This window comes from Penicilliopsis zonata (assembly GCF_001890105.1).
Source record: "Penicilliopsis zonata CBS 506.65 unplaced genomic scaffold ASPZOscaffold_25, whole genome shotgun sequence".
Taxonomy (NCBI): domain Eukaryota; kingdom Fungi; phylum Ascomycota; class Eurotiomycetes; order Eurotiales; family Aspergillaceae; genus Penicilliopsis; species Penicilliopsis zonata.
In genome coordinates this window covers 231,019-251,759 of record NW_019208931.1, presented here as the reverse complement: position 1 = coordinate 251,759, position 20,741 = coordinate 231,019, and the positions used below count along the sequence as shown (strand labels likewise).

General features: G+C 54.3%; 8 protein-coding genes across 8 annotated transcripts; 4 read left to right on the top strand and 4 right to left on the bottom strand.

Annotated features, from left to right (window-relative positions):
- Positions 1 to 75: 75 nt before the first annotated feature.
- On the bottom strand, positions 76 to 2,119 carry ASPZODRAFT_104610 (hypothetical protein). The gene is made up of 3 exons (XM_022720864.1): positions 1,698 to 2,119; positions 505 to 1,641; positions 76 to 447 (listed from the first exon to the last, which is right to left on the bottom strand). The coding sequence occupies exons 1-3, from the start codon at positions 1,771 to 1,773 to the stop codon at positions 146 to 148; spliced, it is 1,515 nt and encodes a 504-aa protein (XP_022577374.1). The 5' UTR covers positions 1,774 to 2,119; the 3' UTR covers positions 76 to 145.
- Positions 2,120 to 3,013: 894 nt separating this feature from the next.
- Positions 3,014 to 5,492, bottom strand: ASPZODRAFT_20142 (hypothetical protein; the record flags this gene model as incomplete). Its single annotated transcript, XM_022727537.1, has 3 exons — positions 3,014 to 3,258; positions 3,428 to 3,913; positions 3,980 to 5,492. 3 exons carry the CDS (start codon positions 5,490 to 5,492, stop codon positions 3,014 to 3,016), a joined length of 2,244 nt encoding a protein of 747 aa, XP_022577373.1.
- A 1,407-nt stretch (positions 5,493 to 6,899) lies between these two features.
- ASPZODRAFT_147028 (hypothetical protein) lies at positions 6,900 to 7,774 on the bottom strand (the record flags this gene model as incomplete). The annotated part of the gene is made up of 2 exons (XM_022725219.1): positions 6,900 to 7,301; positions 7,421 to 7,774. 2 exons carry the CDS (start codon positions 7,772 to 7,774, stop codon positions 6,900 to 6,902), a joined length of 756 nt encoding a protein of 251 aa, XP_022577372.1.
- A 1,443-nt stretch (positions 7,775 to 9,217) lies between these two features.
- Positions 9,218 to 12,604, top strand: ASPZODRAFT_137006 (hypothetical protein). The gene is made up of 4 exons (XM_022724189.1): positions 9,218 to 9,328; positions 9,437 to 9,531; positions 9,601 to 11,536; positions 11,594 to 12,604. Exons 1-4 carry the CDS (start codon positions 9,296 to 9,298, stop codon positions 12,428 to 12,430), a joined length of 2,901 nt encoding a protein of 966 aa, XP_022577371.1. The 5' UTR covers positions 9,218 to 9,295; the 3' UTR covers positions 12,431 to 12,604.
- A 301-nt stretch (positions 12,605 to 12,905) lies between these two features.
- ASPZODRAFT_75981 (hypothetical protein) lies at positions 12,906 to 13,776 on the top strand (the record flags this gene model as incomplete). The annotated part of the gene is made up of 2 exons (XM_022730058.1): positions 12,906 to 12,966; positions 13,028 to 13,776. The coding sequence occupies 2 exons, from the start codon at positions 12,906 to 12,908 to the stop codon at positions 13,774 to 13,776; spliced, it is 810 nt and encodes a 269-aa protein (XP_022577370.1).
- Positions 13,777 to 14,105: 329 nt separating this feature from the next.
- ASPZODRAFT_147025 (hypothetical protein) lies at positions 14,106 to 14,675 on the top strand (the record flags this gene model as incomplete). The annotated part of the gene is made up of 1 exon (XM_022725218.1): positions 14,106 to 14,675. One exon carries the CDS (start codon positions 14,106 to 14,108, stop codon positions 14,673 to 14,675), a length of 570 nt encoding a protein of 189 aa, XP_022577369.1.
- An 802-nt stretch (positions 14,676 to 15,477) lies between these two features.
- ASPZODRAFT_155103 (hypothetical protein) lies at positions 15,478 to 17,250 on the bottom strand (the record flags this gene model as incomplete). The annotated part of the gene is made up of 2 exons (XM_022726174.1): positions 15,478 to 15,875; positions 15,927 to 17,250. 2 exons carry the CDS (start codon positions 17,248 to 17,250, stop codon positions 15,478 to 15,480), a joined length of 1,722 nt encoding a protein of 573 aa, XP_022577368.1.
- A 401-nt stretch (positions 17,251 to 17,651) lies between these two features.
- Positions 17,652 to 18,620, top strand: ASPZODRAFT_1278165 (hypothetical protein). Its single transcript, XM_022721846.1, has 2 exons — positions 17,652 to 17,947; positions 18,001 to 18,620. The coding sequence occupies exon 2, from the start codon at positions 18,106 to 18,108 to the stop codon at positions 18,562 to 18,564; it is 459 nt and encodes a 152-aa protein (XP_022577367.1). The 5' UTR covers positions 17,652 to 17,947; positions 18,001 to 18,105; the 3' UTR covers positions 18,565 to 18,620.
- Positions 18,621 to 20,741: the final 2,121 nt, after the last annotated feature.

Genomic DNA, 20,741 nt, shown 5'->3' with positions numbered 1-20,741 from the left:
GATGAAGAGCTTCTTATAAGAGGGACTTGGAAGCAGATAGATAAGAGCACACTAGTCCGGAATAGGCAAGTACATGCGAACAGTATAGAGAAATGGATTGGAATATTCTGGATTAAGGTAAAATACATCTACTATATCATTACAATCAGTCGTTCTTCACGAGCGAAGGCCCTGTGAAATGCTTCCTGCCCGTTGTGAGCCAGGTGACGAGCGCAATCAAGAGAATGACGCCAACCGCGGCGCTGGTATAGTTCATCCCCGTCGAGGTGACGGGATAGTCTGAGGGGAAGTTGAAGGTGATCGAGGCGAACAGCAGGAACAGCAGGCCGATGAAGTTCAGGGTCAGCGAGAGAGACTGTGGGAGGGCGTAGGGGCCAGTCATGTGGGTTGCGTGGCCGGTGAAGTAGCCGAGCAGTCTGCTCAGCAGAGCCATGGCATAGGAAAGGTCTGCAATGATTAGTAGTGTATTGAATACGGGGTATTGAGTGCGGGAGCAAAACGTACAGAAACCCTCGGTGGAAATGGCAATGACGGTTTCAAAGCCGGTGGTGGTTCCAAAGTCGATGGCCCCCAAGGCCAGTTGCACGGCAAGAGTGAGGAGCACGGCATTGACCGGGACATGGCTCTTGTGGTTGACGCGGGCGAAGAATCGGGAAAAGGGCAGGCCGTGGTCGCGGGCGAAGGCGAAGACGGTGCGGGAACCCTCGGCCAGCAGGTTGTTGCTGGCGACGATGACGACGATGGAGATCATGCTGGCAAGGAAGCAGGCACCGACTTTACTGCCCGTGGAGTCGTAGAAGATCTGCAGGACGGGCACGCCGGTGCTGGTGTCGGCGGTGGTGGTGAGATCTCCAATGCAGAAGCACAGGGTGAGCAGAAAGGCAAAGCCCGTGATACAGCCCAGGACGACGGACAGGACGATGGCGCGCGGGGCTTCCTTGGCGGCCGACTTCATCTCCTCGGTCATATGGGAAGGGGCGTCGTAGCAGCACATGCCGAAGCACGACTGCAGGATGCCCAGGATGGCGGCCATGCCGGACCCCCAGCCGGTCAGGTTCTCGAACTCGGTGAAGACAAAGGAGGCCGACTGTTTGTGGTCGTTGGTGGCGAGCAAGGTGATCATCACGACGAGGAAAGAGCCCACGTTGAAGACGAGGATGAAATGGGCCAGCCGGTTGAGCCACTTGAGACCCCAGAGGTTGATTGCCGCGGCGAGAAAGGCGACCAGGTACGCGACCAGGGTGGTCTGCCAGCGGGTGATCTCATACTCGGGATACACCAGATTCGCCATGCCCAGCACGAAATTGGCCGCGATCGAGTTGTTGGTCGCCCCCATGGCCAGCACGCCGATCAGCAGGAACCAGCCGGCCAGGTAGGACAACCCGCGGGCGATCTTCGGGGGCGCCAGCGCAGCGACCCACGAGTACTGGCCGCCCGCGACGGGATACATGGAACACATCTCGGCCATGGGGAAGGCGACGGCCAGCGTCAGCAGACAGACGCCGATGAAGCTGTACACCATCACGGGCGGGCCGCCCGAGACGACGCCGACGATAAACACGCCGCTCAGCGCCGTCCACGAGGTGACGATGCTGAAGCTGAAGCCGATCATGCCGAGCAGACCAAACGACCGCTTGAGCTCTAAATCATTAGCCAAGACCTCGGCAGTACCTCCAGCAGTCCTTGATGTAGCCTACCCTGCTCGTACCCCAGGTTCTCAAGGGCAACATCGTCGCCCCCTTCCAAGACAGGGTCCGCCTCTTTGACAGCCATATTGTATCGATTCAAGGGGGTGTTGAACGGTCAATTGCCAGCACGGTCGGAAAGACACGGACGCGAGGCGGCCATGTCTTTCTTATACCGGGAATTGGTGAGATCGTCGGGGGGGCTCGAGGTTTAGTCATTTGTTGGTGCAATTGATAACATACGGGGGGAATCCGCCGCCGGTTCAGGAGGAGATAAGATAGCGCTGACGGTTTCCTTTTGCGCCGCTACTCCAGACCAGAGGTTTGGCACGTCCATAGTTTAATTGTAAGTATGGATAATGGATAACCAGCCATGTGGCAGTGGAGTTTCTGACTGACTCATGAGATGGAATAGGGCGAGCAGTCGGATCTGACAACCGACAGCGATATCAGTGGTTGAAGGAGCCGTCGGCGAGTTGAAAGCGAGATAAGGAGAGTCTGTCGAGAGGCTGAGGATTGAACAATGTATTATCAATGACAAATAGAATAGATAATGTTGAATGTGTTGACTCTACGTCTAGAGTATCATTACTAGGTAGAGAGTAGTTACAATTAACTGTGGCGTAGGAGCTTACTCCGTACTACATACAGGGTCTTGTACGAGTACATAATGCAGCTATAAGCTTCTAATTAATAATAGATAATCCCGAGTATCTAGCAGATTCCTTAATACCTCTACTTCATACTAAAGAGTACTAGAGTATGTAAAGACAAGTAATGGTAGTTAACTAACTAGTAGTATGTAACATACCTACTGGCAGAGATGCCTCAGGCATCATATGAGGCCAGACTTTTCAATATCACCACGTCCTCGACACTCCATAACTAATACTACTAGACACAACATGGTCTGTCATTCAGAACTCTACAAGTCTCAAGAGTCCAACTAATCCCTCTAGCCACACGCCGACTCCTCGCATTTTGCCCCGGGCTCCAAGGAGGAGATCTACGAGCAGGTCCTCCTCCAGGCGACCGGGTTATTGGACGGACAGAGAAACTGGGTAAGAGAGAACGATCTAAGGAATAGAGAGAAACCATCTAACAAAACTAGGTCAGGTAATACCATCTCTGTCTCTCTCTCTCTCTCTCTCTCTCTATATCTAATGAATAGTAACTTTGCCAACGTCTCCTCCCTCCTCTGGCACGCCTTTGCCGCCCTCCCACCCCCCTCGAACGCAGTCAACTGGGCGGGGTTCTACGTCCGAGCAGATAAATTCCCACAACCAAACACACACACACGGAATGAAGACGAGAAGGAAAAACTCCTGCTAGGGCCGTTCCATGGGAAACCAGCCTGCCAGGAGATCCGGTTCGGAAGGGGTGTCTGCGGGACTGCCGCGGCCAGGCGCGAGACGGTTCTCGTGCGTGACGTGGAGCAGTTCCCAGGCCATATTGCCTGCGACGCGGAGAGTCGTAGCGAGATCGTCGTGCCGGTGCTTGTCGCCGGGGAGACCGTGGCCATCATCGATGTCGACTGTGCGCTGGTCGATGGTTTTGATGAGGTTGATAAGCGCTGGCTGGAGGATTTGGCGGCTCTCCTTGCAACGGCGTGTGATTTTAATTAGATAGACGATTAGAGAAAAACTACAGAATACAGAGTGATTCAAGAATAATTAAGGAATAATAATTACATGATACGTCACCACACCCGGTGGTTCTATTCTATTGCATGTTTAAAAGACTGTTCTGCCGTCTCGTCGGACTCGTGCAGTCGCCATCCTCGCTGGGCCCGATGCCACTGTCCGTCCCGTTCAGCCCGGCGTCGGTGTCAATGTCCCATTCTTCAGGACTCGCCGTCTCCCCCGGGTCTGTCTCGCCCGCGCCGTCCGTCCACCCCTTCTGCACCGCCCCGCGCGTGTTCCAGCGCAGCGCGCGCTGCACGCTCTGGAACCATTCCCCGCTGTTCGCCACCACCGTCGGAAACGGGTACTGGCTGGCCTCGACGGTCACGTAGTCGCCCTGCCGCAGCTCCACCCGGCCCTTGCCGTCGAAGGAGCAGTACGCCGTCGACCGTGACGCGACGGGCACCGCAATCCGCAGCAGCAGGCTGTCCGACAGCACCATCGGCCGGAAGGAAAGCGTGTGCGGGCAGATCGGTGTCAGCAGGATGCCGGGGATCGACGGGTGGATCAGCGAGCCCCCGGCGGATAGTGAATATGCCGTGGAACCTATTGTAGTTGAGCAAGAAAAGAAAAAGAAAAAGAAAACAAATTAAAAGGAGAGAGGAGAAGTACCTGTCGGCGTGGAAAATATACAGCCGTCCGCCTGGACAACAGTCAAGAGCTCGTTGTCGGCGTACAGCTCCAGGTTGGAGACGTAGGGCGAGGGCCCTCGGTCAATGACGAGTTCGTTGAGGACCTCGAACTGCTCGCCCTCCTCGACGGTGTCGGCGTCGGCGCCCTTGCTGCGGTCCTTGCGGAAGACGGTGCAGGTGAAGCGCATGCGCAGGTTGACGCGCATGCCGACGTCGCCCATGACTGCGTTGAGGTGGTCCTGGTAGCTTTCGAACTCAAAGTTGGTGAGAAAACCGAGGCTGCCGAGCGAGAAGCACAGCACGGGCGGGACGATGCGCTGGAACAGCCAGGAGGTGAAGAGCACCGTGCCGTCGCCGCCGAGAGTCAACACCAGGTCGAACTTCTCGGGCGAGGTCCAGCAAAGATCGGGCGTCCAGTACTTGAGCATGGATTGGAAGCGCGGCTCCCGCTGCAGCAGACCCGCCGCGTCGAAGCGTTTTGAATGCCGCAGCTTGGCGTCCACGTAGACGTTCACCCCGAGATCACTGCCGTAGCGCGGCGTCGCCAGCAGCCACTCGGTCAGCTCGCGCGTCAGGTACACCAGGCTGTTGTCGCGCGCCTTGGTCACGATCATCACGTTCCGGACCGCCCGCTTGATCGGCCGCCGCTGCAGCTGCTTCGACACCTCACGCACGCCCGTCGCCGTCTGTACGAGCCGTGAGTGGGACAGCCAGTCGTCGTCAGTGATCTCTTCCAGCACCTTTTGGATATTGACCGCGTCGTCGAATCGCTGGTGGAAGAAGCAGGGGGACTGCAGCGCCAGCCGGGCCGATGCCGACGTCCGATCCAGCAGCCCACTGAGCTGTAGATTCGCCAGGGCCGCCGACAGCCGCCGTGACGACGCCCCGCCGCTTTTGCCGTCTTTTTCCTCGGTCGGAGGGCTCGTACTGGTACTGCTGGCACTGGTATTAGGATAGCCGAAGCCCGCCCGCGAGGCCGCCAGCGGCATCGAGCAGGCCGGGTTGGGATTGTTCTGCGGGTGCAACGAGGACCGCGACGCCAGCGCCTTCATGATTGTCTGCCGGGGCACACAGTCGGTCGACAGCGAGGTTTTGTGGCGGCTGGGAAACGATTTCGCCGTACGCAACGGCAGGAACGGAGTCGGCGGCAGCGACAGCAGCGATTCCTCCCGCCGCAGCTCCACCGTCTGTGTCACAATTTCCCCCCGGTGTTTCGCCGTCGTCTGGGTGATGGAAGCGTCTCCCGCCGACGTCTCGTTCGGAGTCTGTGACGGGTCTATATGCAGGGCATAATCGCGGAGTAGCGAAGCGCCGACCGTGGAGGCCGTCCGAGGTGGGACACCCGCCGCTGCCGCCGTGGAGGATGGAGGAGGAGGAGGAGGAGGAGAAGGAGGAGAGGAAGAGGGGTACGGCGACGAGATCCAAGACTGCGAGATACGCCGAGTCGCCCCAGCGACCAAGCTACCCTCCTTCTCGGTGGGAGAGGAAGCCATAGAGGGCAAAATCGACGCAGCAGGGAAAAAGGGGGGAGGGATTGGTGGATTCTTATTTATTTCCCACCCGCGGGAGGGACCCAACCCAACCCCGACGGCGAGGGAAGGAAAAAAAGAAAAAAATGACAGCCAAGTGATGAGCACCGTCAGCGTGCAGCTGGATACACGAATTTGCCAACTCCCCGACCCCTTCGCTGGGTCTGCTGGCGGAGGGGGGGCGAATCAAGCGATAATTGGAGCGATCTGACGTGCTGCTGGGGCGGCCTTGAGGGAGGATCAGATAGATATCGGAAAGAAGACGAGGGAAACTCGTTTGGTCGAGTGTTGGTTGTGATTGTTGTGGGATGTGTCTGGGGTAGTTTGCTGGCGATTCTCAAGGCGAAGTGGGGGATGGGGATGCGCCCTTTGTATTGGGCTTTGTTCGTGGGATTCATTATTCAAGCTGCCTCCATCCACGGGTCGTGATAACGGGCGGAGATAATCTACTCCGCCGGAGTTAGTGCTTGCAGTACTCCATATACAGTAATAATAGTAATAGTATAGTGTAGTATAGGATAGGATAGGATAGCTAAGAATATTTAATAGCAAACATCTCATGTAAATAACGTTCTCGGTGTTCTAATCACAGACAGTTCAAGTCTCAAAGACGCTCCATCCGAGCCCGAGAGCAGATTCTGCCGAGGTAATCATGCTTAGTCATCTCGGATCCGGCAACAGAGGACCAAAAGTACCAAAAGGCCTAGTTACAAAGTACCTTTACAAAGTACTAGGTACCTTTACAGAGTACCTTTACAGTTGTACGGAGTACCAGTTACAGAGTATTGAGTGGGTATTACCTGTTAGTACTACTCTGTACCAAGGTTACTTATCTCACCTACTATACTCCATCTATACACGGTGACTTCGGTTCCACAGAATAGCCGTTGGTGCCTGCTTGGCCTACAGAAGTAATGCTGTACCCCGGAGCCTTGCATATGTAGTACATTGGGAATACGAAGTACAGAGTACAAGTTACAGATCCATTGCTCTCTCTTCGTGCGTGGGATACTGGAAATACCTCACTTATCTATCCATTCAGGTATCCTCGGCCCTAGTACAGGAGTAGCGAGCACGCTCAATCAGGCCAGCTTGTGACTCGTATTCCCATCTAGGGCAAAAATGGGGCAGCAACTCAGCTGCTAGCTGTGCCCCAATCCTGTTGTAGCGGTCTCGCGTGGCTGGCCTCGTAGGGTCGCTCGCTGGAGACGTGCCGACCATTCGGTGCACGGCAACCAACTAGACTGCTCATCTCCTGGACGCAATTCACGGTCTGAGCGAGACAGGGAGCGCAGCCGATCTATGTCAAAAGACGTAGTTCTCTTGTGGCGTATTGTCCAGTTCATAATGTTGCGATTTCCATCGTGTCAATCAAGCGAATTCGTAAGCATATTTGAACCCGATGTAGTCCTCGACAGACTCCGCCAGCCATTTCTGCCATGTACTTCCGACCGCGTATTCAACCTTGCCGTTGCCCGCACTGGCCTCTTCCGGGAGGTGGCAGATCGTCAGAGCGCGATCATGGACTTTCTCCCACGTATCAAAGTCAAACGACCCTTCGCTCTCAGTCAATAACAGATGCCCCTTAGAAGAGAATGCCAGGACATGCACCGAGGCTGCCTCATCTGCATCCTTGATTGAGGGTTTGCAAATAATCTCTCCTGACGGCGTCACGGCGATGATCGTCGTCGTAAAATACATTGACATGGGTACTGAGGCGGAAAGTAAAGCGAGCAGTGCCGTGTGCAGAAGAGCAGGGAGAAGAGTGAGATACTGAACGATTAGCAAAAATAAAAAATAAAATAAAAAATAAAAATAAATAAAACCCCCTTCCTTAGAAAGGGAATCCTGAAAAAAAAAAAACGGGTTGCATAGCAGTTATCCTAACTTACCGAGCTTCCTCTACCTGTCGCCTTTGAATCTCCGCCTTCCAGAACAGCCAGAGTCAACACAACCCCTCGTCTGGGGAATCCCTTCTCGCGACCCAGGATTATCGCTCCCAACAGGTTCCGTAGAATCCCCTCCACGTACCGTTCCCCCACCGCCGGAGAAGACGTAGCCGGCTTCACAAACACCTCGAGTGTGGCTTCCTCGGGTTTGAGGGCGTCGCGGCGTGCAGGGAGCTCGATAGGCGCGTTCACTGCGCCCAGGACGTTGAACCCCGTCAACGGGCAGGTGTAGGTTGCAGAACCATCCGGGCGATGGACCGGCTGGAAACTAGCGACTCCATTGTCCGGGGGGTTCATGACGGCGGCGGTTGTGCAGCGTTCTGCTGGTCAAGCTGACTTGCTGTCCCAGCCCTTCCTCGAAGAAAAGTTTCGGTAGAGCAGAAGAGAGCATGCGGGGTCGGTCCTGATTGGCTGGAGAAAGTCAAAGTCACATGACCTCACATGACCTCACATGATGAGTCAGCTGACCCCCGACCAAGGCTCCTGCCCAGGTTGATTCAGGTTATCTTGCTCGAAAGAACAGAACCGTGGACGATCGCATGGATACGGTTTCCTTTCTGTCGAATGAGATGAGGAAACCTTGCGAGAATCTACTAATCTACTGATAACAACTGTAGGTTAGTACCCCCTATCAACCGCCTGTACCGCTTGTACCGCCTGCACGGCTAGATAACGTCAGGAAAGCAGTGGAACAGTCTCAGCCATGGACGCCTGGGAGCTGTTTCAATGCACTGCAAGGGCACTCCATCCGCTTCGAGGGTACTAGAAAAGTGTCGTACTTGCTGTCGTACGCCGGTGGTACTGCAAAAGCGCGATGATTGGCAGCAGCTAGCAGAAAAGAATGAGGGGATGAAGTCATGGTTGGGTCACGTCGTACATTATGTGATGCACAGCGAATAAGAAGCTTCTGCGCTGTTGGAAGAGAGATAGGTCGCCGTGTTGCGCTGACGGTCAATTGGAACAGAGAGACATTGGCTGGCCAAGCTATTTTCCTCCGGTCGCCTTCGTGAGGCTTCCCACCAAGCTGCCAATGATCATGCAGCAGCTGAGAAACAGGTTGCATTCGCCCTCGATTCATGGCAAACCCCTCATCCCCATGGCGAGTACGGGGTATTAAGGCCTTGTTACTTCCGGATGGCTATACCACGGTGCTCGGAAACGGTCTGCTTGTGCAACTTCCCCTCCTCTTGGCTGGCTTAGTGATTTATAACTACTGGACGTTGTGGGAGTCTTATCTTATTGTCCGCCGAGAACAATAGATTGACCCTGCCTCCTCCACGCCTTCTACCCTCACCATTCAAACTACCCACTCGTTTTCTTAAGGGCTCGCCCTTGCTTCGTCGTTTCTCTCAATTGAATGGGCATAGAGACCTCTCCTCCCGATGTCGAGGAATCGACGGAGCCTCCTATATCTTCTTCCACCAAAGAACAGCAGCTTTCTCCGTCCTCAAATTCCACAGTTTGTGCTGTAGGCCACGAGTCCCGGAGAGTGGACTTGACCATCACAGGTCCATGTAGCCAGAACACCGTCTCGGTTGTTCCCCTAGCTTCAACCGAGTCCTTTCAGGGTCTGTCGAGCAGTCCAGATAAATATGCTCACACGGTGCATTCGTTAGAACTTGCACGGATCCTTGATGTCGACCTCCAGTACGTCTCTGTCTTGTCTCGTAATGTTTTGAATTTACCAAAAGAATATACATCCCTGACGCTGCTGTTTCCCGCAGCGATGGACTCTCAAGCGTCGAAGCAGCCTCTCGCCTGGAGCGAGATGGACCCAACCGGGTCCGAGAAATGGACACTGTATCGATATGGAAGATCATGTTGAGGCAAGTTTCCAACAGTTTAACCTTAGTACGATCTGTTGCCCATCATTTTCCTATGTCCGGGTCTCCTGCCATCCATTCCCTCCGGGTGCTGCTTTGGCTGTGACATTGGCGATTAATCTGCTGCCTCACACAGGTTCTCGTTCTCACCATGGGGCTGTCCTTTGGAATCAACGACTACGTCGAAGGCGGCGTTGTCACTGCCGTCATCCTACTGAATGTTGTCGTTGGGTAAGATAGAAAAGAATTTCACCGATTGGAAAAGCCCCGTCAACTGGTTGCTAATCATCCGGGACTTAGGTTCCTTCAAGATTACCGTGCCGAACAAACGATTCTTTCCTTGCACCATCTGTCGGCTCCGACATGTAAGGTCATCCGGGATGGACGTGTCGCTTCTGTCAAGGCGGAATCTCTCGTCGTCGGGGATGTCGTCCAGCTGGCCGTGGGTGATATTGTTCCAGCAGATGTGCGACTGTTTGATGGAATGAATGCCGCGACGGACGAGGCGATGCTGACTGGCGAGTCTCTCCCTGTGACAAAGACACCCACCACCACCTTTTCGTCTCGAGAGATCCCCATCGGGGATAGGACAAACATGGCCTACTCCGGCTGCAGCATGACCCAAGGCCGTGCCCGGGGAATCGTCACCGCCACAGGAATGAAGACGGAGGTCGGCAAGATCGCTCAGCTGCTCCAAGAACAGGCGTATGATGGCAGTGACGATTTGAACCCGGTGATGCGATTCCTCCATCGATCCAAGGAGACCGCCAGGAGTATTCTCGGGCTAGTCGGTACGCCATTGCAGGTGAAGCTGAGCAAGTTCGCCCTTCTCCTCTTTGCCCTCGCCATCCTCCTCGCCGTCATCGTTTTCTCCGTCAATCTTTGGGATATCAAGGGCGAAGTTTTGATATACGGCATCTGTGTCGCCGTTGCCGTCATCCCGGAGTCACTCATCGCTGTCCTCACCATCACCGTCGCCGTAGGGACCAAGTCCATGGCGAAAGGCAATGTCGTCGTCCGGAAACTCCAGTGTCTCGAGGCAGTCGGCGGTGTAACAAACATTTGTTCGGACAAGACTGGGACTCTGACGCAGGGGAAGATGGTTGCGCGATCGGCGTGGATCCCAGACGGAGGAAACCTGTTCGTTCACCAGACGACCAACCCTTACGACCCAACTAGGGGAGTCGTGGACTTTGATGGGACCTCCTGCAACCCAGATGAGTTACGGAATCACAGATTAGTGGGGAAATTCCTGACTGCCATTTCATTGTGTAATCTGGCGGTTGTACAGAAGAAGGGGGCCCCGTCGAGAAGCGAGAACGAAAGGGTCGCTGCCGATGAGAATGAGTGGACTGCGGTTGGGGAGCCCACTGAGATTGCTCTGCAGGTTCTGGCCATGCGGTTCCAATGCGGGAAGCCCTCGCTACTTGACGAGAGGCAGATGAGTCTTCGGACAGAGTACCCATTTGACTCTGCGATCAAGAGGATGACTGTCATCTACGAACTTGCCGATAGGACCACCAATGGAGTCTATACCAAGGGAGCGCCGGAAGCGGTGCTTCCGTGCCTGGCCCTCGGCGAAAAGGACAAGGAAATCCTCCAGGAGAAGGCAGACCGGATGGCCGGGGAAGGCCTGAGGGTTCTCTGCGTGGCATCCAAGGAGGTCTCCAGCACGGACAAACGCCCGCTGTCTGATCGCAGCGCTGCGGAGACGAATCTCCAGTTTGCCGGGCTGGTCGGATTGTACGACCCGCCACGGATTGAGACGGCTGCTGCAGTGCGCAAGTGCCAGATGGCTGGCATCACCGTGCACATGTTGACGGGCGACCACATCCGAACCGCGACGGCGATCGCAGCGGAGGTCGGCATCCTGGACGCAGTGGTTGGCAACATCAAGTCCAGCCGGGTTGTCATGGGGGCGGGCCAGTTCGATCGAATGACCGAGGCCGAGATCGATGCGATCGAGCAGCTTCCCCTGGTGATTGCACGGTGCAGCCCCGCGACCAAAGTCCGCATGGTGGAGGCGATGCACCGGCGCAATGCCTTCTGCGTCATGACGGGAGACGGCGTGAACGATTCCCCCGCCCTGAAGCATGCAGACGTCGGCATTGCGATGGGCAAGAACGGCAGCGATGTGGCCAAGGAAGCGGCCGACATGGTCCTGACCGACGACAACTTCTCCTCGATCGTGCGGGCCGTCGAAGAAGGGAGAAGGCTGTTTGATAATATTCAAAAGGTAAAAGATTCCACGGGGTCGCTGTAACATTATCATAAAAACAACTGACCGTAATAGTTCCTCATGCACCTGCTCATCTCGAACATCTCGCAAGTCATCTTGCTGCTGGTTGCACTCGCCTTCAAGGACACGGAGAACAACTCGGTCTTCCCCTTGTCGCCGATTGAGATTCTATGGGCGAATCTGATCACCTCGTCCTTTCTCGCTATCGGGTTGGGCCTGGAAGAAGCCCAGCCGGACATCATGTACCGCCCACCGCACGACCTCCGCGTCGGGGTCTTCACGCGCGAGCTCATCGTGGACAAGATGATATACGGCACGTTCATGGGCACGCTCTGCCTGCTGGCGTTTGTCTGTGTCATCTACGGGGCGGCCTCCGGGTCCGCGTCCCTGGGCACCGACTGCAACCGGGCCTTGCACCCGTCGTGCCATGTGGTCTTCCGGGCGCGCGCGACGACCTACGCGACGCTGACTTTTCTCCTGCTCATCACCGCGTGGGAGGTGAAGCACTTCTCGCGCTCGCTCTTCCGGCTCGACCCCATCCGCCACCCGGGGCGGTTCTCCGTCTTCCCGACCCTGTGGCGGAACCGGTTCCTGTTCTGGGCGGTCGTCGCCGGGTTCGTGGTGACGTTTCCCGTCATCTACCTGCCTGTCGTCAACCGGGCGGTGTTCATGCACCTGCCGATTACCTGGGAATGGGGCATCGTGGTCGGCTGCATGGCCGCTTACCTGGGGCTGGTGGAGAGCTGGAAGGCGATGAAGCGGGCGCTGGGCATCGGCAGCGGCAAACACGGCGCTGGCATCACGCTGGAAGACGCCGAGACAAGGGCAGGGCTGTCTATCCCCACGCCGCTGTCGCTGAGCGCGCAGGCGAGTGTGGAGATGAAGGCGTAGAAAAGACCAGTAACGGAGTAGTGGGGGCGGTATTATTATCATTCTGGAGATGCTGTTCAACACACCATCTAGGAAGAGAAATCGAAGGAATCAACTTCCTCTCGACACAGTCGCTTATGCTGTCTAGTATCAATTCGTGATTAATTCCTTGACTGTGTACTCTGGAGTAGTAACGTAGTAACTCGCTTTTGATCTCCTCTCGCAAGTAAACACAACTTCCAAGAACATACCAGTTAATACACCGGAAGTTTTCGGATGAGAAATGCAATCCCTTGTTCCTCTCTATGGTTATCTCATACCCTGGTCAAGCTGATTCTGCAGCTGCATCGCTGCAGCCGTGACACATCAGTATAAGTTGTGCGTGCCCCGCCTGAAGTTCCACCTCCGAGTCCAACCTTCATCTTCCTCTCAGACAGCGATATTAGAGATACAGATCTATATACGTATTTATTAATATTTATATTTACAAGACACCATGAGGATTCTGTGCCTGCACGGTCGAGGAACCAGCGGGTTCATCTTCAAGTCCCAGACGTGTACGTTAAGAGAAGAAGAGAAGAGAAGAAGAGAAGAAGAAGAAGACTAATACCAAGACAGCCTCCTTCCGCAGCATGCTCGAAGATCTGGATATCGAATTCGAGTGGCTGGATGGCGCGTACCCCGACAAGGCAGCACCAGGGATCGACCTGTTCTACGACCCGCCCTACTACTCCTTCTACCCGGCCGACACGCTCGAGGCGCTGGCGGTGACGCGCCGCTGGCTGGACAACCACCTTGCACAGTCGGGTCCTTACGACGCGGTGATGATGTTCTCGCAGGGGTGTGTGGTGGGATACTCTGCGCTGCTGCACCATGAGATCGAGCAGAGGACGAACGGGGCCAGCAGCAGCAGCAGCAACACCCCGCCGCCGTTCAAGGCGGCGATCTTCATCTGCGGCGGACCCCCGCTGCAAGAGCTGGAGAGTCTCGGCTTTCACATCTCGGACGAGGTGCAGGCGCAGGATACCCGGGCGCGAGAGGCCCTCGCCGCGCAGGCGGACTCGGCGGCCATCCTCAAGCAGGGCGGGGCGCGGTGGGCGGGTGTCGCATCTGAAGATGAGAAGCCGGAGGAGGAGCTGCGGCAGCAGATCACCGGTCCCTATAAAGTTCGCATTCCTACGGTGCACATCTACGGGACCAAAGATCCCCGGTATGCCGCTGGTGTGCAGCTGTCGGGCCTGTGTGATGAGAGCCTGCGTCGTACCTTCAACCACCAGGGCGGGCATGAGATCCCCCGGATGGAGGCAGTGAGCCGTCAGATTGCGGACATGGTGCGCTGGGCTCTCAAGGAGTCAGCGCTTGTGTGAAAAAAAAAAAGAAAGGAAAGGAAAAGGAAAGAAGGAAGGGAATGGAAGGGGGAAAAGAAATGGCTGCCTGTGCTGCCTGGACATTTGACCCATGGAAGTGACGCTGTCTTGCAAGGCATCCGCGAGAATAATTTGGGTTCTTTGGATACACCCTCACCTTTTAGTCCTAATCGAGAATAGGGATGTCTTTCGCTACCGTTTTCCTGCTCAGATCATGAAGATAAATAGCTTGTCTGTTCCCGAATCTCTCTGTCCCCCTCTTCCTTCTTACATCTTTCTTGAAACTATCATTTCACCACTCCATCGTGTATCCATCTTGTGTATCCAAGATGCATCTCTCTATCCTCTCTCTCGTCTCTGCCCTCTCTGCCACTCTAGTCTTGGTCTCCCCCCCAGTCTCTGCGTCCGTCATCCCCGCAGAGTTCACCAACAAGACGTACCTGTCCGGGATGTTCTACGGACACCGTCCCACCCGGCCCCTGCTCAACCACAGCTGGAGCCATGACAATGCCACCTGGGCGTACAGCAATACCTCCTCTCACGGCCTAATCCGCCGCGAGGGCGAGAGTGAGAGTGAGGCAGACGCTGACGCAGAGAGCGCCTCCGTCCCAGAGCGTACGCGTTGTCTATCCACTGATAACTGTGTATGGGGTTACACCTGCGACGAAAAGCGCGGGATATGCAAGTACGGGTGTACCGAGGACGAGCACTGTCTCAAGCCCCAGACCTGCTCCATGGGCCGCTGCACGCTGCCAAACGACAGGCCGTGTGGAGCGGTTAAGAGGCTTTGCGCTGATCATAGAGAATGCTGCACCGGTCGATGCGAGCGGTTGTTCTGGCCGTTGTGGAAGAAGTGCGAGATTGACCTTAGCAACCGCGACAAGCCGCGTATCATCTAATAAGTTGTCATGAAGTTGAGTCTGTTGACTGTTGATTCTTGACTGTTGGTCTAAATTGCTCTGTTCCTTGATTATGTATTAAGCCGTGTCTTCGTGGCTGCTTGTTTGCTGTCTACCTTGATAATAATAATATAATCCATCTCAACTAGATGGTTTCTCCCTCTAAGTCATGCATTGTAGAATATCATAATGACGCCTAGACAGTCCAGGCAGCAGAATGGCTTCAATATATATATTATAAGGACATAATTATATTAAGAATAGCTAGATGTCTATCACTCCTTTCAACCTTCACATATCATCCTATATATCATTTATATAAATTTCTCTTATATATTCGCAGTGAAGGTATAAAAGACAAAATCTACTTTTATATTGTAAGTTAGGAAGATTCATTATACACCTATATAAGCTGAATATTATTCTAAATTAAGAGATATAGACTTGGTATATATTCTTCATTTATTTTTAAAAATACTCTGGAATACATCTCACCCCTGCAGTTTGCTCAAATATCAATTGACGGGTCCATGCAGGTCCAGCCCAGTTTAAGATGGATACAAACAAACTTACACACCCTGGTGTATTAGAATCTAGACCATCAGCAAGGAGATATGGTTTGAGCCTTATATAAAAAGATTAATTTGAAACGCATCTGCGAAGGTAGCCCTTCATTACAGTCCAATGAACAGAAGTAGGACGTAGCCTTAGAAAGGCAGAGTGACATTATTATACTAGATCAGGTATAAGTCATAGAGATAAGAGTTTAGTAGATCATCCGCGCTAGCTTCAAAGCACCAGATCAAGCCTTCTCGGTGCTCTGGATATCTTCGTGCTCATGCACCTTCTTGAGGTCATCGACATGCTCAACACCAAGGAGACCAAGCTCCTCATAGATGCGCTGCATGCGAAGGCGATCCGCCTCGGCGATGCTGTCCTCGCCACCACCGAAGAAAATATCCAGCTCCTCCAGGGTCTTGTTCTTGGTCTCAGGGGCGAACTTCCAGATGAAGATACCACCGAGGGCGGAGAAGACGGCAAAGAAGATGTAGGTGCCGTACTTCATCGAGTTGAGCATGTCCTTGGTAGTCAGGCCGATGATGAAGTTGAACATCCAGTTGGTCGACGCCACGATGGCGACACCGCGGGAGCGCATGCTGTTGGGGAAGATCTCCTGCGTCAAAACCCAGGCGACAGGACCTGCATTCATGTTAGTTGGCTGGTAAACAAGAAAGAAAAAAAAAATCTTACCCCAAGAGTAGGCAAAGTTGACAGCGAACAGCCAGATGAAGGTGATGGCAACCCAACCTTGGGCCTTGTCAAGACCCTTGTTTTCGTCCCACTTGTCTTGGTACAAGCCAAAGACAGTCGCGACGACGATGTGGCAGCAGAACATTCCGATGGCACCGACGATGAGGAAGGTTTTACGACCGAACTTGTCGAGGAACAGGACAGAGGGCATGGTGAAGGTGATCTGCAGGATACCAGTGACACCGGTGGCGAGCAGGGTCGTCTTGGTGGAGTTGAAGCCAAAGGACTCGAAAAGCTGAGGGGCATAGTACATGACAGCGTTGATACCGGTGAACTGTTGGGCAACCATGGTGATGCATCCGAGCATGAGGCGGCGGAACATGTTGGGCTCGAACAGGGCCTTCCAGGGAGCGAGCCTGCCACCAGCACCAATCTGCTCCTGCTCGGACTGTTCGTCGAACATGACGGTGGCCTTGATTTCGAGGAACTCGGCACGCAGCAAGGGGTCGGTGGGGGAGAGGCGGCGAAGCTTGGAGAGGGCGGCAAGAGCGTCGTCCTCACGGTGCTTCATCATCAACCAACGGGGGGAGAAGGGGAAGAAGATGATGCCGAAGAAGAGGATCCAGGCCGGGATGAGCTGCAGGGCCAAGGGCAATCTCCAGGCGATGGTCTTCTGACCCAGACAGGTGTGGCCGTGGTTCTGAGCAGCGTTGTAGGTACCGTCCGCGAGGAAGGGATCGGAGATGCCCTCCGGGTCACAGTGCACGCCACCAACGTACTGCATGCCATAGTCGAGCCAAAAGGCAATGGCCGTGCCGATGGTGATGAATAGCTGCTGCAGCGAGACGAGCGAGCCTCGGAGCTCGGGAGGAGCAACTTCGGCCTGGTAGAGAGGAACAACCATACTGAACATACCGATACCGACACCACCGATGATACGACCGGCGAAGAAGTAGGCCGGAGTCTGGGCGCCGGCCTGGAGACCAGTGCCCAGGGTGAAGATAATGACAGCAACCATCATAGAGTATTTCCGAGAAATGGCGTCGGCGAGGTAACCGTTAAACAGAGCACCAGCCCAGGCACCGAGTTCCAAAGCAGAAACCAGCCATCCTTGGATGGTGGCACCCATGAAGACGGGGAAGTGGTTCTCGAAGTTCTCCATGACCAGCACCGGACTCATCACACCCTGATCGTAACCGTACATGACACATCCGAGGGAGGCGAAACAACAGGTCCCGAACACATATGGGTTGCGGAACATGCCGATGAGACCCGAGGCCTTGTCCGCATTGTTGCGGCCGACAACCGATTGACTGACTGCCATCTTTGCGCGCGCAGAGGAGGAATGGAAGGGAAGGAGATCAGACGCTGGTCGAAGAAACAGGCAAAATTGGGCAGATCTTTCCGTCTTTATATACCTGTGAAAATCACTTTCCCATTCAGGGCAGTCGTCTGTTCCTCGCAGGTTCCGACCACTCCTCCCCCCTGTCGCCCCCCAAGAAGATGGGTCGGAAGTACGGAGTAGGTCGCATAACGGCTGTCATCCACACACACACCCACCTCCAGTCCCCAGTACTCTTCCATACAGAGTAGTACTCCATGTTTCTAGCCCTTAACAAAGTCACGCGCTAGGTGCCATGGTGCTCGGTCACTAACAAACGCCACCAGTCAGACTGTTGGCTTGGCACTGCACCAGCAAGGATGGGTTTCCGGCAATAGTATATTCCAGGCATCTTGGATGGGCGGATGTCTCCAGCTATTCCACGCTACCAAGCTTTGTGGCGATGGGGAGAAGCGTCCTTTACCAAGCCATGGCTGGGTGTGGGCGCGTAGGAGGGAGCATGACCCAGAGCAGCCGTCTTCCTCCCGGTCATGATTCGCCCAGTCAACGTCCCAGTCTCAGGAGTGCGGAGAGCCGACGTGCAGCTCCTGCCTGGGGTGTCCTCAGCTCGTCCGATATTTGACCGACGCAGGTGATTATTTATGAAAAGAGCTCTCCGTCACGTTCGACCACCCCGGCAATTGCCCGTGACTTCTTTCTTGGCGACTTCTCTGGAGGTTGCAAGTGACTGACCATTGGCTATGAGCTTCCGAAGCACAAGAGTACACGTCCCAACCAGGAGGGGGCTCCCCAGAGCCTTCGTGGTCAGCGATAATACCATCTTAACACCACCCTCCGATGATATTTTCATCACCTAACCATTTTTTTTTTGGCCCCTTCGAGGCTTCTACTCCCCGAGACATGGCTAACGAATCCGAGAACCGACGAGTGTCCACCGTGGGGAGCACGTCAGGCGTCCTCCACCAGCGAGCGCCACTATACCAAATATTTGTGGTGAATCTGGTGATGGTGGCTTTATTCGGTTGTGTTGGCAAAGCGTCTGCCGTCCGTGGTTGGGGACTCGGGTCACAACTCATCTCCGGGCCTTACCACCAGAACGGAATAATAATGAAAAAATTCGCAACAAAAAAAAAACAAAGAACGCACTTGAACCCAAAGAGGGAAAGGACTCAAAGGAGTCTGGCACGGGACGGCAGAGAAGACTCAAACACGAGGTGGGAAGAGAGACTAAAACAAAGAGAGCAGGGGTTGGGACTGGCCAAAGGTCGAGCGAGAATCCGCGAGCTGCATGGATAACCTGATGGCCTGCCCAATAGCGTCCGACATGCGGTGATTTACCTACCACGAAGGATCTACTCCGTAGTTTGGCCTGTGAGCAAGACCCTGAAACGGAGATGAAGAATGTAATTCAATCAGACGGCCTATCGGACATCAAACCCAAGTTGTCCAGGTCGTCGTCAGCTCTGGGGTCCAGAGGCTCAACATTCGCTGGTCGACAGCCTCCAGCCCACCCGCTTTTCTGGTTCTGCCCTGTTATATTCCCCCCCCTTTCAAATGCCCCATTATTCAAATGCCCCATGGGGTCCCATAAAAAAAATCACCATACGGAGTACGGAGTAGACCATGGCTTTCGGCCCCCCCCGAGACTTGAGAGCTCCCGGTCCTGGCAAGCCAAACGACGCCAGCTCGGTCGGCAAACGTGGATCCAACCGAGAAGGAGTGTAGAAGCCTGAAAGGCTTCAATTAACACTAGTGACTGGCCAGCATCTGACCAGTAGCGATTTTTCTCCTCTCATCTTGTTTTTTCCCTTTTTTTTTTAATTTGCGCGTCACATGGTAATCACGCCTCTGGCGATGGCACGCCGTATACTCCGTAAACTACCCCGTAATCAAAACAATAACGAGCACCCGTATTGTTGGTCAGAAGTCGTTGGCTGTTCTGTGGGCCAACGTCGTATCGTCTGACCTCGCTTGCTGAAATTTCTTTCCCAGTGTCTCTCGCCTCCCTCCTATGAGAAGAAGGCTGTCAGAACACTTGCATGTGCAAAGCTACCCGGGCTAGACTAGGCGATCAATCGAACTTACTGGCAGATCAAGCATGGGGATCGATAAAAGGCGTTCGTATGGAGAACCTGGTGTGGTGTGGTGCGTCTCTAGCTGGTGCTGGGCAAAACAAAACAAGAAAAAAAGAGCAGTCTCGCTCTTGCAACTGGCGACTCTCAGACTCTCACCGTAGATCGTCAGGTGACATGTCACATGGGCTGCCATATTTTTCTGGTTTTCTCAGCTCAGGCAACCATCGTCAGTTCAGTTCGATTGACTGAGCACGGTGGGTACTCCGGTAAATGATCGTCTTTCCTAGGAAAAAAATTAAAGTGATTCCAACCTCGCTGGAGCCGTCCTTTGATCTTATCCATGACACTGGCCTTTTGCGGCCCCCTGCGAACGCCTCGAGTCATGCACCGGCCGCTGATTTGTGTATGCGACTGCACAGATGAGTTGGCAGTGGGAGAGCGACCAGGATGCGAGAGAGTCGATTAAAAGTGGCTGCTTTCTCGGCGGGAGGGGTTGAGAATGACTGACTGTCTTGAGTTCTTTTGAGACAGCTTTGTGGGGGATGACAATGGATCCAAATCAAGAGCTGTTGAGCTCTCTGCAGAGGTTTGTGTGGTACGATGTGAAATCAAGCATAAAGCTGACCTGCTGCAGATTGTTTCTCGATACAACATACTCTGATGTGATCATCCGCAATGGCGATGATGTATACAAGCTGCACAGAGCGATCATCTGTCCCCGATCAAAGTATCTGGCGGATCGCTGCACGGACCAGAGGCTGTGGGGTAATAGTGTATGTACCAATCTCGCCAATCAATTTATGTGTCAATACTAATGGCTGGGTTTTATGGAGCATAGGGATTGCTACCGATCGAACTCGATGAAGACCCCGTGGCTCTGAAGCTCATGTTTCACTACTTCTACCATCTGGACTACCCGCACGTCTCCGAGGTACTCGCGGTGAATCAACTTACAGATGATGGTGAGCCGGTCGAGGCTGCAGTCGAATGTTTAATCGAGGAGCCGGTCGAGAACGGAGCGGCCTGTGAGCCAGAGGCGACAACTCCGTGGCCTGAACCAGAGCCTGAACCAGCAGTCAAAGAACCCGTCGAAGAACCCGTCAAAGGACCTGTCAAAGGACCTGTCGAAGAACCTGTCGAAGAACCCGTCGAAGAACCCGTCGAAGAACCCGTCGAAGAACCCGTCGAAGAACCCGTCGAAGAACCCGTCGAAGAACCTGTCGAAGAACCTGTCGAAGAATCTGTTGAGGCTGTCGAGGCTGTCGATGGACATGTTCCTATTCATTCTTCGCTATACACATGGGGGTATTGGAAGCCTGTAACGCCTTCAGAGCCGGTTGAAGCCGCTGAACCTTCAGAGCCGGTTGAAATTGTTGAAGCTATTGAAGCCGCTGAACC